The 15,216-nt window shown below is 45.2% G+C and overlaps 1 protein-coding gene across 1 annotated transcript in view; it reads left to right on the forward strand.

Annotated features, from left to right (window-relative positions):
* LOC308304977 (protein KIBRA-like) overlaps positions 1–15,216 on the forward strand; it is a gene marked incomplete at its 3' end in the record, with an annotated part of 66,604 nt that overhangs the window by 22,017 nt on the left and 29,371 nt on the right. The window contains exons 5-9 of the mRNA XM_080749601.1: positions 5,788–5,864; positions 7,077–7,156; positions 9,984–10,116; positions 14,079–14,243; positions 15,057–15,118. Coding sequence (XP_080605727.1) covers positions 5,788–5,864; positions 7,077–7,156; positions 9,984–10,116; positions 14,079–14,243; positions 15,057–15,118 — 517 coding nt within the window. The remainder of the gene's footprint in view (positions 1–5,787; positions 5,865–7,076; positions 7,157–9,983; positions 10,117–14,078; positions 14,244–15,056; positions 15,119–15,216) is intronic.

Here is a 15,216-nt window from a genome sequence, read left to right on the forward strand (position 1 = left end):
TCCAGGGTCAATTCCCGGCTCTTCCTTGTTATGTTTCGAAGTGTCCTTGAGCAAGACACTGAATCCCTGACTGCTCCAGATGAGCAGGTTGAAACCTTGCATGGTGTGTGAATGTATGTGTGAATATGTATGTTAATGGGTGAATGTGAAATAAATTGTAAAGCGCTTTGGAGAAAAGCGCTATATACTGTAAATGCAGTCCATTTACCATTTACCATTGTCTTCTCTGTTGTCTCTGATGATGAAATAGGCGGCGGGTGGAGTAGAGATCCCAGACATTTGAATAGGATTGAGGAGGCTGACACATGGTGCATGTACTGACTGCATTATAACTAAGCCTATCTCTAACCCTAACCTTCACTAAGCTAATGGTCGGAATAGTGGGATGTCGGAATTATGAGCGGACCCCAGAGCGTTGTTGTCTGCTTTGCATAACTGCTATACTACACCCCATATTTACAAGCACTGTGGATGAAGGAGATCATTATGGCACTGGTGGGAATCGGCACATGCTTCCACTTCATCAAGCAGTCTCTCATCTTGGAGCACCATTAGCTAAGCCAGTGATCAAGGCGCATATGCCTTGGAGACTGAAGATGACTGCATGGGCTAGGTGAGGATTAAACATGCAGTTATGGCTTCTGACGAGTACAATATCTGACGAATTTGACAGAACAAGACACAGCATTGGGTAGCAGAGGAGTACAACAACTGAGACCAACAAGGTACCTTTCTAGTGCATTTCTTTCCACCTGCTTGCAACAGCCACGGAACCTGAGGAAAGACTAGAACCAATGGAACATAGATCAGGGCATGGCATTACGGCTTGTCCTGTTGTGCAGGACAAGTTAATTAAAAATGTACTTGGACAAGTGGATCTTGGTTTCATTCATTTCTGTGACGCTCCTAGCAGCTTTGTGTATATGCAGACTATGGACTGCCCATACTATGGAGTGGAGGTTGGAGGGAGCAATTAGCAGTCCTTTTGTTATTCATTCTATTTTCAATGTCTGACTATATCTGCATGCATTTAATATGTATATGTATATTTATGTAATTCTACTTTGAACTGAATATAACAACAGTATACACACAGCAGGGTTCCCCAATTAGTTTTCCCCAAGGGCCGAATTATGTCTAGGGTACCAAGCCCAGGGCCACAACATTGAATTATGTCCAGGGTACCAAGCCCAGGGCCACAACATTGAATCATGTCTAGGGTACCAAGCCGAGGGCCACAACATTGAATCATGTCTAGGGTACCAAGCCCAGGACCACAACATGGAATTATGTCTAGGGTACCAAGCCGAGGGCCACAACATTGAATCATGTCCTGGGTACCAAGCTGAGGGCCACAACATTGAATCATGTCTAGGGTACCAAGCCCAGGGCCACAACATTGAATCATGTCTAGGGTACCAAGCCCAGGGCCACAACATTGAATCATGTCTAGGGTACCAAGCCCAGGGCCACAACATTGAATCATGTCTAGGGTACCAAGCCGAGGGCCACAACATTGAATCATGTCTAGGGTACCAAGCCCAGGGCCACAACATTGAATCATGTCTAGGGTACCAAGCCGAGGGCCACAACATTGAATCATGTCTAGGGTACCAAGCCGAGGGCCACAACATTGAATCATGTCTAGGGTACCAAGCCGAGGGCCACAACATTGAATCATGTCTAGGGTACCAAGCCGAGGGCCGCAACATTGAATCATGTCTAGGGTACCAAGCCCAGGGCCACAACATTGAATCATGTCTAGGGTACCAAGCCCAGGGCCACAACATTGAATCATGTCTAGGGTACCAAGCCCAGGGCCACAACATTGAATCATGTCTAGGGTACCAAGCCGAGGGCCACAACATTGAATCATGTCTAGGGTACCAAGCCGAGGGCCACAACATTGAATTATGTCTAGGGTACCAAGCCGAGGGCCACAACATTGAATTATGTCTAGGGTACCAAGCCCAGGGCCACAACATTGAATCATGTCTAGGGTACCAAGCCGAGGGCCACAACATTGAATCATGTCTAGGGTACCAAGCCGAGGGCCACAACATTGAATTATGTCTAGGGTACCAAGCCGAGGGCCACAACATTGAATTATGTCTAGGGTACCAAGCCGAGGGCCACAACATTGAATCATGTCTAGGGTACCAAGCCGAGGGCCACAACATTGAATTATGTCTAGGGTACCAAGCCCAGGGCCACAACATTGCGGGGGGCAACGGTGGTGTTCCCGCTACTCCAGCGACAGCTCAGATATACTAGTGCTGTTGCTGCTCTTATACCTCTGATCACCGAGTGGTTTCCATGAGGGTGCGACTGAGCCTCAGGGTCCCCAAACCAAGCCCCAAGATCCGGCATGACTGGAAGGCATTCGCAGCCGATCCTGGCCTTCAAACCAGGTATGCGGAGGAGGTCAGGAAACGCTTTCGGCAGCTGGACAAGGAAGAGGAGCCCAGCAGCGAATATGGGAGATTCGTTGCTGCGAATGAGGAGGCAACCAGATTGTGCGTGCCCGTGCTGAACAGAGCAAGAACCTCACTTCGGTCTAGACATCCGGAGGTTGTAGCAGCACGGGGGAGGGTGGAGGAAGCGCGACTCAACTTTGAGCGTGAACCAAACGTGGAGAGACATAGGTCACTGAATGAAGCCAAACAGCTTCTGTTCAGCACCTATGACACCATCAAAGGGGAGGAACTGATGGAGAGTGTGCGGAGAGTGCAGGCAGCGCAGGGGGAAAAACAGTATGGGGAGGCATGGAGGGTAATCAATGAGATGACTGGACGGAAGAGGGCTAAGGAGGGCCAGGTTGAGGGACACAGCCCTGAGGAGAGGGTGGCGACCTGGTTCAGTCACTTCCAGAGCCTGTTGGGCACATCAGCAGAAGATGAAGAGGAGGAAAATATACCAGCATACCTCCAGGGCCTGAATATCGATGATGGTCCCTTCACAGCCAGTGAGCTCGCCAGGGCAAAATCCACAGTGAGAGAGGGAAAAAGTGCTGGGCCGGATGGCATACCCCCAGAGGTCTTGAAGAACTGCGATCTCGATGACCTCATCCTAGAGTTTTGCAACGTTGCTCTACTGCACAACAAGCAGCCTGAAAAATGGTCTCTATCGAACATCATCCCGGTGCCAAAATCTGGAGACCTCTCAATGCCAGACAACTACCGAGGCATCAGCCTAACATGTATCACTGCCAAGGTCTTCAACCGAATGATCCTGAACAGGATACGGCGTGCCATCGACCCTCACCTGAGGGAGAACCAAAATGGTTTTCGAGAGGAGAGAACTACCGCAGCCCAGATCTTGGCATTAAGGAGATTGATAGAGGAGGTGAAAAAGGATAACCTGACAGCTGTTCTGTGCTTTATCGACTTCAAAAAGGCATTTGATTCGATCCACAGAGGCAAGATGGTGAAGATCCTTGAGGCCTACGATGTCCCTCCTAACATACTCCGGGCTATTGAGACCATGTATGCAGGAACAAGGGCCAAGGTGGTGACTCCAGACGGCAACAGTGAGGAGTTTGACATCCGAGCTGGTGTAATGCAGGGGGACACCCTAGCCCCCTTCCTCTTCATCATTGTCCTAGATTACGCGCTCAGGAAAGCCATCGGTGGACGAGAGCAGGATCTTGGCTTCACATTAACACCAAGGAGGTCGAGACGACATCCCAAAGTAGTCCTGACGGACCTGGACTATGCGGACGACATCAGCCTGCTCTCCGACAACATGACACAAGCACAGGAACTCCTGAACAGAGTGGAGTTAGAGTGTACCAAGGTTGGCCTTAGGCTAAATGCCAAGAAAACTGAGGTTATCACATATAACTTACCGGAACACCCACCTCTGACAACAACAGGAGGCGCTGTGTTGAAGGAAGTCAAGGACTTCAAGTACCTGGGTCAACTCAACAGAGAAAGATCTTCAAGTGAGGAAGGCACTTGCATGGAGGGCCTTGAACGGCATGAACAGTGTATGGAACTCCAACCTCCCCCGACAAATCAAACTCAGCTTCTTCTTCGCAACAGTGGAGTCTGTTCTCCTCTATGGCAGTGAATGCTGGACCCTGAAGCCAACCCTGCAGAAGTCTCTAGATGGGTGCTACACCAGAATGTTGCGTGCAGTACTTAACATCAGCAAGAGTGCACATGTTACCAACAAGAGCCTGTATGAGGGAATACCAAGGGTTAGCGAGAAAATTGCTGCCAGAAGAATGAGACTAGCAGGACACTGCCAAAGACATCAGGAGCTTCCTGCCAGCAAACTGGTGCTGTGGGAACCAACACATGGGCACCGGTCACGAGGACGTCCCACAATAACATACGTGGATGTACTCAAGAAAGACGTAGGAGCACAAAGCACCAACGAGCTGGCCAGATGTATGGAGAACCGGGATGACTGGAAGCGACGATGGAAGGCTCGTCTGAGGACGACCTAGAGAGATATATATATATGTATATATATATGTATAACAGGGTTAGTATGTATATATATATATATATATATATGTATAACAGGGTTAGTATATATATATATGTATATATATATGTATAACAGGGTTAGTATGTATATATATATATATATATATGTATAACAGGGTTAGTATGTATATATATATATATATATATATATATATATATATATATATATATATATATATATATATGTATAACAGGGTTAGTATGTATATATATATATATGTATAACAGGGTTAGTATGTATATATATATATATATATATATGTATAACAGGGTTAGTATGTATATATATATATATATATATATATGTATAACAGGGTTAGTATGTATATATGTCACCGGATGATAGAGAAACAGGACGGTCGAGAAACGTAGCACTCGTCATGCAGCACGGGGCGGAGCGGAGCCGCTCGATTGTCCACGACATTGCAAGCGGCGCGCAGGCCAGCGGACCTTGGTCCTGCTCTTCGCCCCCGAGCACCGCAGGTGCGAGTGGCCGCGAAGAGCGGGCCAGGGCCGCGCGGCCGGCGGAGCGCCGCGCGAGTTACGAAGCCGTGGTGAATGCAATCGTTATATTTATGCCCAGGCCGTAAGGCCTGGGCAAGCCCACGATAAACGCCCTGTCCAAGTGACTACAATGGAGCTAATGGCTAAGCTAGGCTAGGCTAGGCTAGGCTAGGCTAGTAAATAAAGTCGCAAATAGAGTCGCACACGAGTGACGTCAGCGCCTTCACTAGTGAATGGCTGTTGTCGCCACCTGGTGGTGATTGGTGTGTGGTGAACGACAAAACAAGCGCTCTTACATAGAACGTCCTGCGTTACCCAAACATCCGGTAACATATATATATATATATATATATATATATATATATATATATATGTATAACAGCAGCCAGTAAGTTGACAGTGCAGAGACATGACTGCCTTCCGGGCCGTCAACTATTACTGGCATCAGCTGGAGACACACACACACACACACACACACACACACACACACACACACACACACACACACACACACACACACACACACACACACACACACACACCTTACCTCTGCAGTGCTCTCATTTCCCTCCAAAAGCCCTTGAATATGATTGAAAATGATTAAGGATTACTTAATCATTATGGTAAGCTTACGTTTCATATCGCACTCACCTTACCTGTAACTTTCACTACTCCCCCAAAATATCTTTTGGAAGTAAAAAATAAGAAGCCTATTGGGGAACCCTGATGTACAGTATCTAATTATACAGTATTTGTATTAAGTTTTAATATCTGTGTGATTCTACAGTGAACTCCAGATCCTCCTCCTCCAGTAAATATGACCCCGACATCCTCAAAGCAGAGATCGTCACTGCCAAGAGCAGAGTGAGTTTATATGTACTGTATATTTACTGTATATGTACTGTATACTGTATATTTACTGTATATGTTATCTATATGTAGAGTGAGTATATATACTGTATATTTACTGTATATATCTATATGTAGAGTGAGTATATATACTGTATATTTCATCTATATGTAAACTATATGTATATATACTGTATATATCATCTATATGTAGAGTGAGTATATATACTGTATATATCATCTATATGTAGATTATATGTATGTATACTGTATATGTTATCTATATGTAGAGTGAGTATATATACTGTATATATCATCTATATGTAAACTATATATGTGACTCAGCCTGACTGAGGGGCAGTCATTTCGGAAGGCAGGGTTTTTCACTACTGCTAATATGACTTTTTTTTTTTTTTTTTTAATGAAAAAAGTCACAAATGCATCTCAAAATATCTAGGCTACATTTCACTTAAACGCCAGAGCTTAACTCTGCATGTAAATAAGACTTTTTTTTAATTAATGTGAGAGATCGTCAGGTCATTTGCAGGTTAGACATTTATTTAGAACTTGAATATCTCAAAAGTAGTATTTCAGCATGGCATCATTCTATAAGCCATATCTTCAAAGCTGTTGGGTCGATCTCCACATCCAATATATCATTTTGTAGCTATGATCCCCAGCTTTCAAATGAAATGAAAAACATGAAAATGAGAAAAAATGCAATGACTAGCCGTCAGCCGCGCTGGGACACATATATATATATACTGTATATATCATCTATATGTAGAGTGAGTATATATACTGTATATTTACTGTATATGTTATCTATATGTAGAGTGAGTATATATACTGTATATATCATCTATATGTAGATTATATGTATGTATACTTTATATATGAGATGTGAGAGCAGAGTGACTTGTAAATAGACTAAGCCCCCATGCCCCCCCCCCTTTTTTCCGTTGTATTTGATGTTGTGCTTTTTCTGCTTTTGAAACTGATGTTATCCTAGATAAAGTACTATGTTCTATCCGTCTGTCTTTCAATGTTAGATGAGATACTTAAAGTGTGGTTCCTGTGGGAATAAGCCTCGGCTTTCTAGGATCTCCTTTTTATTTATTTTTATTTTTTCTATTGCAAACTCTCTCTCTCTCTCTCTCTCTCTCTCTCTCTCTCTCTCTCTCTCTCTCTCTCTCCTGTATAAACTCTGTGTCTCTCTCTCATCAGGTGAGTAAATTAAAGATGGATCTTGCTGATATGAAACAGGAGCTTCAGTTCAAAGAGCAGGGATTCACGACGCTCAAACAGTAAGTCTGACCTCTGACCCCTGTGATTTGCAAATGTCATCATACAGTCTGAGGACACCTTTCATGTTTACAGTGGCGCACATTTATCCTAATGTTAAAACATTTACACATACATACAATACAATACAATACAATACAATACACATTTATCCTAATATAAATAAAAATCATCTGAGCATATTTAGCTGCTTAGCAGAAATTACATTTTAAAATATATTTTCATGAATAAGATAAGATAAGATAAGAAAACTTTATTGTCCATCAAATTTTGCATAAAATGGAAATTCATTTTATGGTGTAGGAGGTGTAGTTCCAGACTCTATATAACATTCAGGAGGTGTAGTTCCAGACTCTATATAACATTCAGGAGGTGTAGTTCCAGACTCTATATAACGTTCAGGAGGTGTAGTTCCAGACTCTATATAACGTTCAGGAGGTGTAGTTCCAGACTCTATATAACGTTCAGGAGGTGTAGTTCCAGACTCTATATAACATTCAGGAGGTGTAGTTCCAGACTCTATATAACATTCAGGAGGTGTAGTTCCAGACTATATATAACATTCAGGAGGTGCATAGGCGGCGGGTGAGCCATACGTTTGGGAAGGCTATGCGTCAGGGAGGATCGTTTTTTTCCCCCATTCCGAGTCCAGACTTTTTAAACAATCATGAAATATGAACTAATAATAACAAGCAGTAGTATTACATGATAAAGATAATGACAACAACAAGGTTTCTGTTTCAAAACTCAGTATTCAGTTTACTCCAATAAAAATAGAAATATTCGGTTACATCCCAACAAAGCACCAAAAAGTATATTGGCCATCTAATGGCTATATTGTTTTCACAAAAGCAGTATCCTTATAGCCACTAGGGCACTGAAAATGTCTACAGGCGAAACAAAACACAGCGTCTGCTTCTTTACTGTACTCTATATAACTGTACCTTTTAAAGAAGTCCTTGGAAAAGGAACGTTTCTGTTTCCCAAAAAATGTTTTGGGATATTCGGGCAGGATTGGCTGAGAAGGGCCACTGTCTTTTTCTCCCAAGTCAGTGACAGTGAGCGGTGGATCATAACCGGCGGCAATGTTGCCTCCCCCGGCGACGACTCCTCCTCCCGTGTCATCGCTTCTCACATGGCCGGCTTCAGCCTCTGGTGAACCGGGGTTTTGCTCAGGGTCAGCGCGGGCAGGGCTCGCTGTGGTGGCTACAGCTGCTGCAGCAGCGGTGCAGTCGCTGGTCTCGCTGGTGCTGTTGTTCGCAGCTTCTGAATTACTTTGCTTTTGTTGTTTGTCCTTTGCCTTGAAAAAAGACCGTATATCCATTTTGGGGGTTTGAAATGAACGCTGACTGTACAGAAAGCTTTCGATTGGCGGGGCGGAAATGCGGAACACGTTTAACTTTGTTTACAGAAAATAATGATGCTTTGTGGTGAGATGAGGATATGATTGGGCGTTACTGCCCCCCGTGATGTTTTTCTTGCTGAATATCACCTGTTTGTCACACCAGGTGGGTGGTGCAGTGACAAAAGCACACACACTGTATAGCGGGTTGATATAATGCTGCTCACATATTTTATATTTAATTTGCAAAATACCAGGCATAGCATTTGGGAAGGCACAGCCTCCCCTAGCCTTATACACCCGCCGCCCATGAGGAGGTGTAGTTCCAGACTCTATATAACGTTCAGGAGGTGTAGTTCCAGACTCTATATAACGTTCAGGAGGTGTAGTTCCAGACTCTATATAACGTTCAGGAGGTGTAGTTCCAGACTCTATATAACGTTCAGGAGGTGTAGTTCCAGACTCTATATAACATTCAGGAGGTGTAGTTCCAGACTCTATATAACATTCAGGAGGTGTAGTTCCAGACTCTATATAGCATTCAGGAGGTGTAGTTCCAGACTCTATATAACATTCAGGAGGTGTAGTTCCATACTCTATATAACATTCAGGAGGTGTAGTTCCAGACTCTATATAACATTCAGGAGGTGTAGTTCCAGACTCTATATAACATTCAGGAGGTGTAGTTCCAGACTCTATATAACATTCAGGAGGTGTAGTTCCAGACTAGCTAACCGCTAACCCCTAGGGATTCACTCTGTGCTGTCTGACAGTTCTGTGTGTAAACTGTGTCACTCTGTTGATCGCCCTGAGAGAGAGAGAGAGAGAGAGAGAGAGAGAGAGAGAGAGAGAGAGAGAGAGAGAGAGAGAGAGAGAGAGAGAGAGAGAGAGAGAGCTTTGGTTACAGCAGACACAGTGGACTGACTACATTCCACAACGGTGTCACCTCTATGACCCTGTTCTGTCTCTATGTCTCTCTGCCTCCCTCTCTCTCTCTCACACCACACACACACACACACACACACACACACACACACACACACACACACACACACACACACACACACAGCGTCTCTGGCCCGTGGGAGCGGCAGGCTACAAACACACTGCAATACATTTCCTCCTGCCATTAGAGTACTTAGAGTACTTAGAGTACATTTAGAGTACTTAGAGTACTTAGAGTACATTAGAGTACTTAGAGTACTTTGATCTTTGTACCTTGTTGTTTACTATATTTTTTATGATTCTTGTACTTTGTTTTTGTTGTTTGTTTTTATGCATTGTCGTTCTTTTCTATGTCTTCTTGCCTGGCCAACAGCCAGGGTTAGGGTTAGGGTTAGGGTTAGGGTTAGCCCTAACCCTAACCCTAAAACATGTTGTCATGGTTACCATCTCTAACCCTAACTCTCTGCCTATAGGATAGACCAGAAGGTCTCCTCCATGGGTTGTCATGGTTACCATCTCTAACCCTAACTCTCTGCCTATAGGATAGACCAGAAGGTCTCCTCCATGGGTTGTCATGGTTACCAGCTGCAGGAAGCTCAGTCCATCCTCACAGAGGTTCGTTCCATCAGAGACGCCCTGAGTTCTGGAGAGAGAGAGAAGCAACACCTGATACAGGTAATATACTGTATAATATACTGTATAATATACTGTATACTACTGTATAATACTGTATACTACTGTATACTACTGTATAATACTGTATACTACTGTATACTATACTACTAGTATGACACCTGAGGGTGGAATGCGACCTCAGGGTGACATGCGACCTCGCTCGCGCCAATTCTTGACTATCTGGCCAACCACAGCGTTTCTCTGACGATTCTAGTTGTTATCATTCTGGGGGGAGTTTGTTCATGTTTTTGTGAGGGTGTCAACCCTAGGAGACACGGGGAGAACATGCAAACTCCACACAGAAAGGCCCTATCGCCAACCCCACCTAGGGTGTGAGCGATAGGGCCTAAACATGGAGATATGGAGAACACTATATATGGAGATAGTCCAGTCCATCATGTCATATGGGACTACCGTCATAGACAGTAGCCATTGTTAGGCCGGAGTCAATGACTGTCTGTCTGACTGTCTGTACAGGAAGTGATATCACATGACATACTTTTTATGCCCATATATGAGTCATTCTGTACCACATCTCCATGTTGGTCCAAATGACCAACGTCGAGCTTGACAAGGAGGATACCGCACATTGTACCTCATCCACCCTTTCTTCTCTCTCCTTTTGGTATCTTTATCCTCCTCCTCCTTTTTTTCTTTTTTATTCTTCTCTTTTTTTCACAGCCGCCCCCATATTTACTTTAGAAAATATATATTAAATTCTAAGAACGTTTCGAGTACCAGTTTGATACAAGAGCGAATCCTGTGCGTCGACTTAAAGTCGGATCCAGGCCTAATAACTTTATCTAGCCGCCCCCGTTGCCACCTCCTTTTCTTTTCTGAGACACATTGTACCTCATCCACCCTTTCTTCTCTCTCCTTTTGGTATCTTTATCCTCCTCCTCCTTTTTTTGTCTTTCTTAGCCTCAAGGCCTGGGGAGCTACCTAGGCTATATCAGTTGGACTATATCCTAGTGAGGCAAAAGTGGAGGAATTCCATCCTGAACGCTGAGCCATACAGCACGTTCAGCTCTGTAGGCTCTGATCACCGTGTGGTCTCCATGAGGGTGCGACTGAGCCTCAAGGTCCCCAAGCCAAGCCCCAAGATTCGGCATGACTGGAAGGCACTCACGACCAATCCGGGCCTCCAAACCAGGTACACGGAGGAAGTCAGGAAGCGCTTTCGGCAGCTGGATAGGGGAGAAGAGCCCAGCCGTGAATATGGGAGATTCATCACAGCGAATGAGGAGGCGACCAGACTGTGCGTGCCAGTGCTGAACAGAGTAAGAGCACCACCACGGTCCAGACACCCGAAGGTTGTAGCAGCACGAGGCAGGATGGAGGAAGCACGACTCAACTTTGAGCGTGAACCAACAGAGGAGGGTCGCGAGACACTGAACGAAGCCAAACAGTCTCTCTTCAGCACCTACGACACCATCAAAGGGGAGGAAGTGATGGAAAGTGTGCGAAGAGTGCAGGCAGCGCAAGGTGAAAGGCAATACGGGGAGGCCTGGAAGGTAATAAATGAGATGACAGGGCGGAAGAGGGCCAAGGAGGGCCAGGTGGAGGGACACAGCCCAGAGGAGAGGGTGGCAACATGGTTCGACCACTTCCAGAGGCTCCTGGAAACATCAGTGGAAGAGGGAGAGGAGGAAAATATACCGACAGTCCTCCAGGGCCTGAACATCGACGATGGACCCTTCACAACCAGCGAGCTCGCCAGGGCAAAATCCACCCTGAGAGAGGGAAAAAGTGCTGGGCCTGATGGCATACCCCCAGAGGTCTTGAAGAACTGCGACCTAGACAACCTCATCCTAGACTTTTGCAACAATGCTCTACAGCACAACAAGCAACCTGAAATATGGTCTCTGTCTAACATCATCCCGGTGCCTAAAGCTGGAGACCTCTCAAAGCCAGACAACTACAGAGGCATCAGCCTGACATGTATCACTGCTAAGGTCTTCAACCGAATGATACTGAACAGGATACGGCATGCCATCGACCCTCACCTGAGAGAGAACCAAAATGGTTTTCGAGAGGAGAGAACAACCGTAGCACAGATCCTGGCATTAAGGAGATTAATAGAGGAGGTGAAAAAGGACAACCTAGCAGCTGTACTGTGCTTCATTGACTTCAAAAAAGCTTTTGATTCTATCCACAGAAGCAAGATGGTGAAGATCCTTGAGGCCTACAATGTCCCTCCCAACATTCTCCGGGCTATCGAGACCATGTACGCAAAAACAAGTGCCAAAGTGGTGACCCCGGATGGCAGCAGTGAGGTGTTTGACATCCGAGCTGGTGTAATGCAAGGAGACACCCTAGCCCCCTACCTCTTCATCATAGTTCTAGATTATGCGCTCAGGAAAGCCATAGGGGGACGAGAACAAGAGCTTGGCTTCACGCTAACACCAAGGAGGTCAAGGCGGCATCCCGCAGTAGTTCTGACAGACCTGGACTATGCGGACGACATCAGCCTGCTCTCCGACAGCATGGAACAAGCACAAGAACTCCTGAACAGGGTGGAGATAGAGTGTGCCAAAGTTGGTCTCAGGCTAAATGCTAAGAAAACTGAGGTTATCACCTATAACCTACCTGATCACTCACCTCTGACAACAACAGAAGGAGCTGTGTTGAAGGAAGTCAAGGACTTCAAGTACCTGGGCGCATGGGTCGACTCAACTGAGAAAGACCTTAAAGTAAGGAAGGCACTCGCGTGGAGGGCCCTGAACGGCATGAACAGTGTATGGAACTCTAACCTCCCCCGCCAAATCAAACTTAGCTTCTTCTTTGCAACGGTGGAGTCTGTTCTCCTCTATGGCAGTGAATGCTGGACCCTGAAGCCAACCCTGCAGAAGTCTCTAGACGGGTGCTACACTAGAATGTTGCGTGCAGTACTCAACATCAACAGGAGTGCACATGTTACCAACAGGAGCCTGTATGAGGGAATACCAAAGGTAAGCGAGAAAATTGCCACCAGAAGAATGAGACTAGCAGGACACTGCCAAAGACACCAGGAGCTTCCAGCCAGCAAATTGGTACTGTGGGAGCCAACACATGGGCACCGGTCGCGAGGACGTCCCACAAAAACATACGTGGACGTACTCAAGGAAGACGTAGGGACACAGAACACCAATGAGCTGGCCAGATGTATGGAGAACCGAGATGACTGGAAACAACGATGGAGGGCTCGTCTGAGGACGACCTAGATAGAGATAGTCTTGTGTATCCTTCTCTTTTGGCTACTGTCTATGACGGTAGTCCCATATGACATGATGGACTGGACTATCTCCATATATAGTGTTATCCACATTTCGTGTAGCCGCCCCGTACAGGAAGTGATGTCACAACTCGCTGACATCACACTGACATCACAGAGGTTACGGAAGGAAGGTCACTCAAGCGACACGGTTTTTCAGAGTATATGCGACCTTCGGTCGCAATAACCCTATATATAACCATAACACTATACTACTGTATAATACTATACTATAACCCTATATATAACCCTAATACTGAGTTCTGGACTGAGAGCCTGCCATGCAAGATGGAAGCCCTCTCTCCAGAAGTAACAGCAGATCTACATGCTCACAACTGAGCATGTAGATCTGCTATTTTCACAATAGAACCGTGTTATACAAAATGTAATACAAAATGTGCTCGTCAGGGTGGGGGGTCCCCAGTTAAAATATGATTATTTTGGGGGTCCCCAGTTAAAATATGATTATTTTGGGGGTCGTGGGCTGAAAAGGTTGAGAACCACTGCTCCAGAAGGCCTTGTCTTTGTCCATGTGATCGAGCCTTAAGGTGCCTTAAGGTGCCTTAAGGAGCCTTAAGGAGCCTTAAGGTGCCTTAAGGTGCCTTAAGGAGCCTAACCCTTGCTTATTGTTAATCACTCTGGATTAAGGGTGTCTGTGTCAAATGCCTAAATTGTAATACTCTCCTCTCCTCTCCTCTCCTCTCTATAGAAACTAGCGGTTTTAAAGGATGGTTTCCAGTTAGACGGTGGATCCCAGCAGGACTTGTGGGGCAGCGTTGGCTCTCTGTGCAGCTCTGAGGCATCAGAGGTCCAACGACCTCTAGGACCCAGACTGTACTGTGAGGCAGGCTCCCAGACTGAACTACCTCTGGAGGTATGTTCCTAAACCTAAACCTAAACCTAACCCACACTGTACTGTGAGGTAGAGTCCATAGAGCTACATACTGTATAATATAATATAATATAATATAATATAATATAATATAATATAAGTAAGGGATAATGAATGGCTCCGCGGTGAATGACGACAGATAACTGACCGACGGACTGATAACTCCCCGAGGCGCTAGCCGAGGGGAGTTATCAGTCCGAAGGGAAGTTATCTGTCGTCATTCACCAAGGAGCCATTCATTATCCCGCTTATTACCCGGCTACTAAATAAAAGTAATAATTTGACTAAAAACTAAAAACAAAACAAAGTATTTCCTTGTTTACAGACGGCTGGAAGTGTTCCACAAGTGTTGCGCTGGGCGTCCTCCCAGTGCGACACGGTCGCCTTGGAAAACAAGGAAGTGCTGATTAGATAGAATCCATTTTCTGATACTACGTCCTCTATTTCTCGCTTAAAATATTTTTAAAAACATTCTTGAGATCAACGTTTAGTTGTAAATGTCGCTGTGTGGTTGTTTACATGGCTGACATGTTGGCTACAGCACAAGGTTCACGCAGTGCAACTTGACTGCAGCAGGTGCTCTGAGCCTTTGATTAGGCAGCGGTCTGTTATAGAGCGGAGCGGTCTGTTATCGTGTGATAACAGACCTCTGATTTCAGCGCTCGACCAATCAGAATCAAGAATCCAAACAGGCCGGGTAATAATATAATATAATATATAATAGGGTTAGATTGTACAGACTGTACTATTTCTATGCATTTGATGTATTTTTATTCTTCTTATTCTTCTTAACAGCAGAACAACCAGCTGGCAGAGAAAGTTCGTCTCACTCTGAAGTATGAAGACACCAAGAGAAGGTGTGTGTGTGTGTGTGTGTGTGTGTGTGTGTGTGTGTGTGTGTGTGTGTGTGTGTGAGGTAGGGCCCCCTGCTGGGTCCTACTGGGTCCTATAATGA

The sequence above is a fragment of the Nannobrachium achirus genome (assembly GCF_963921795.1).
Source record: "Nannobrachium achirus genome assembly, chromosome: 19".
NCBI classification, from domain to species: Eukaryota; Metazoa; Chordata; class Actinopteri; order Myctophiformes; family Myctophidae; genus Nannobrachium; species Nannobrachium achirus.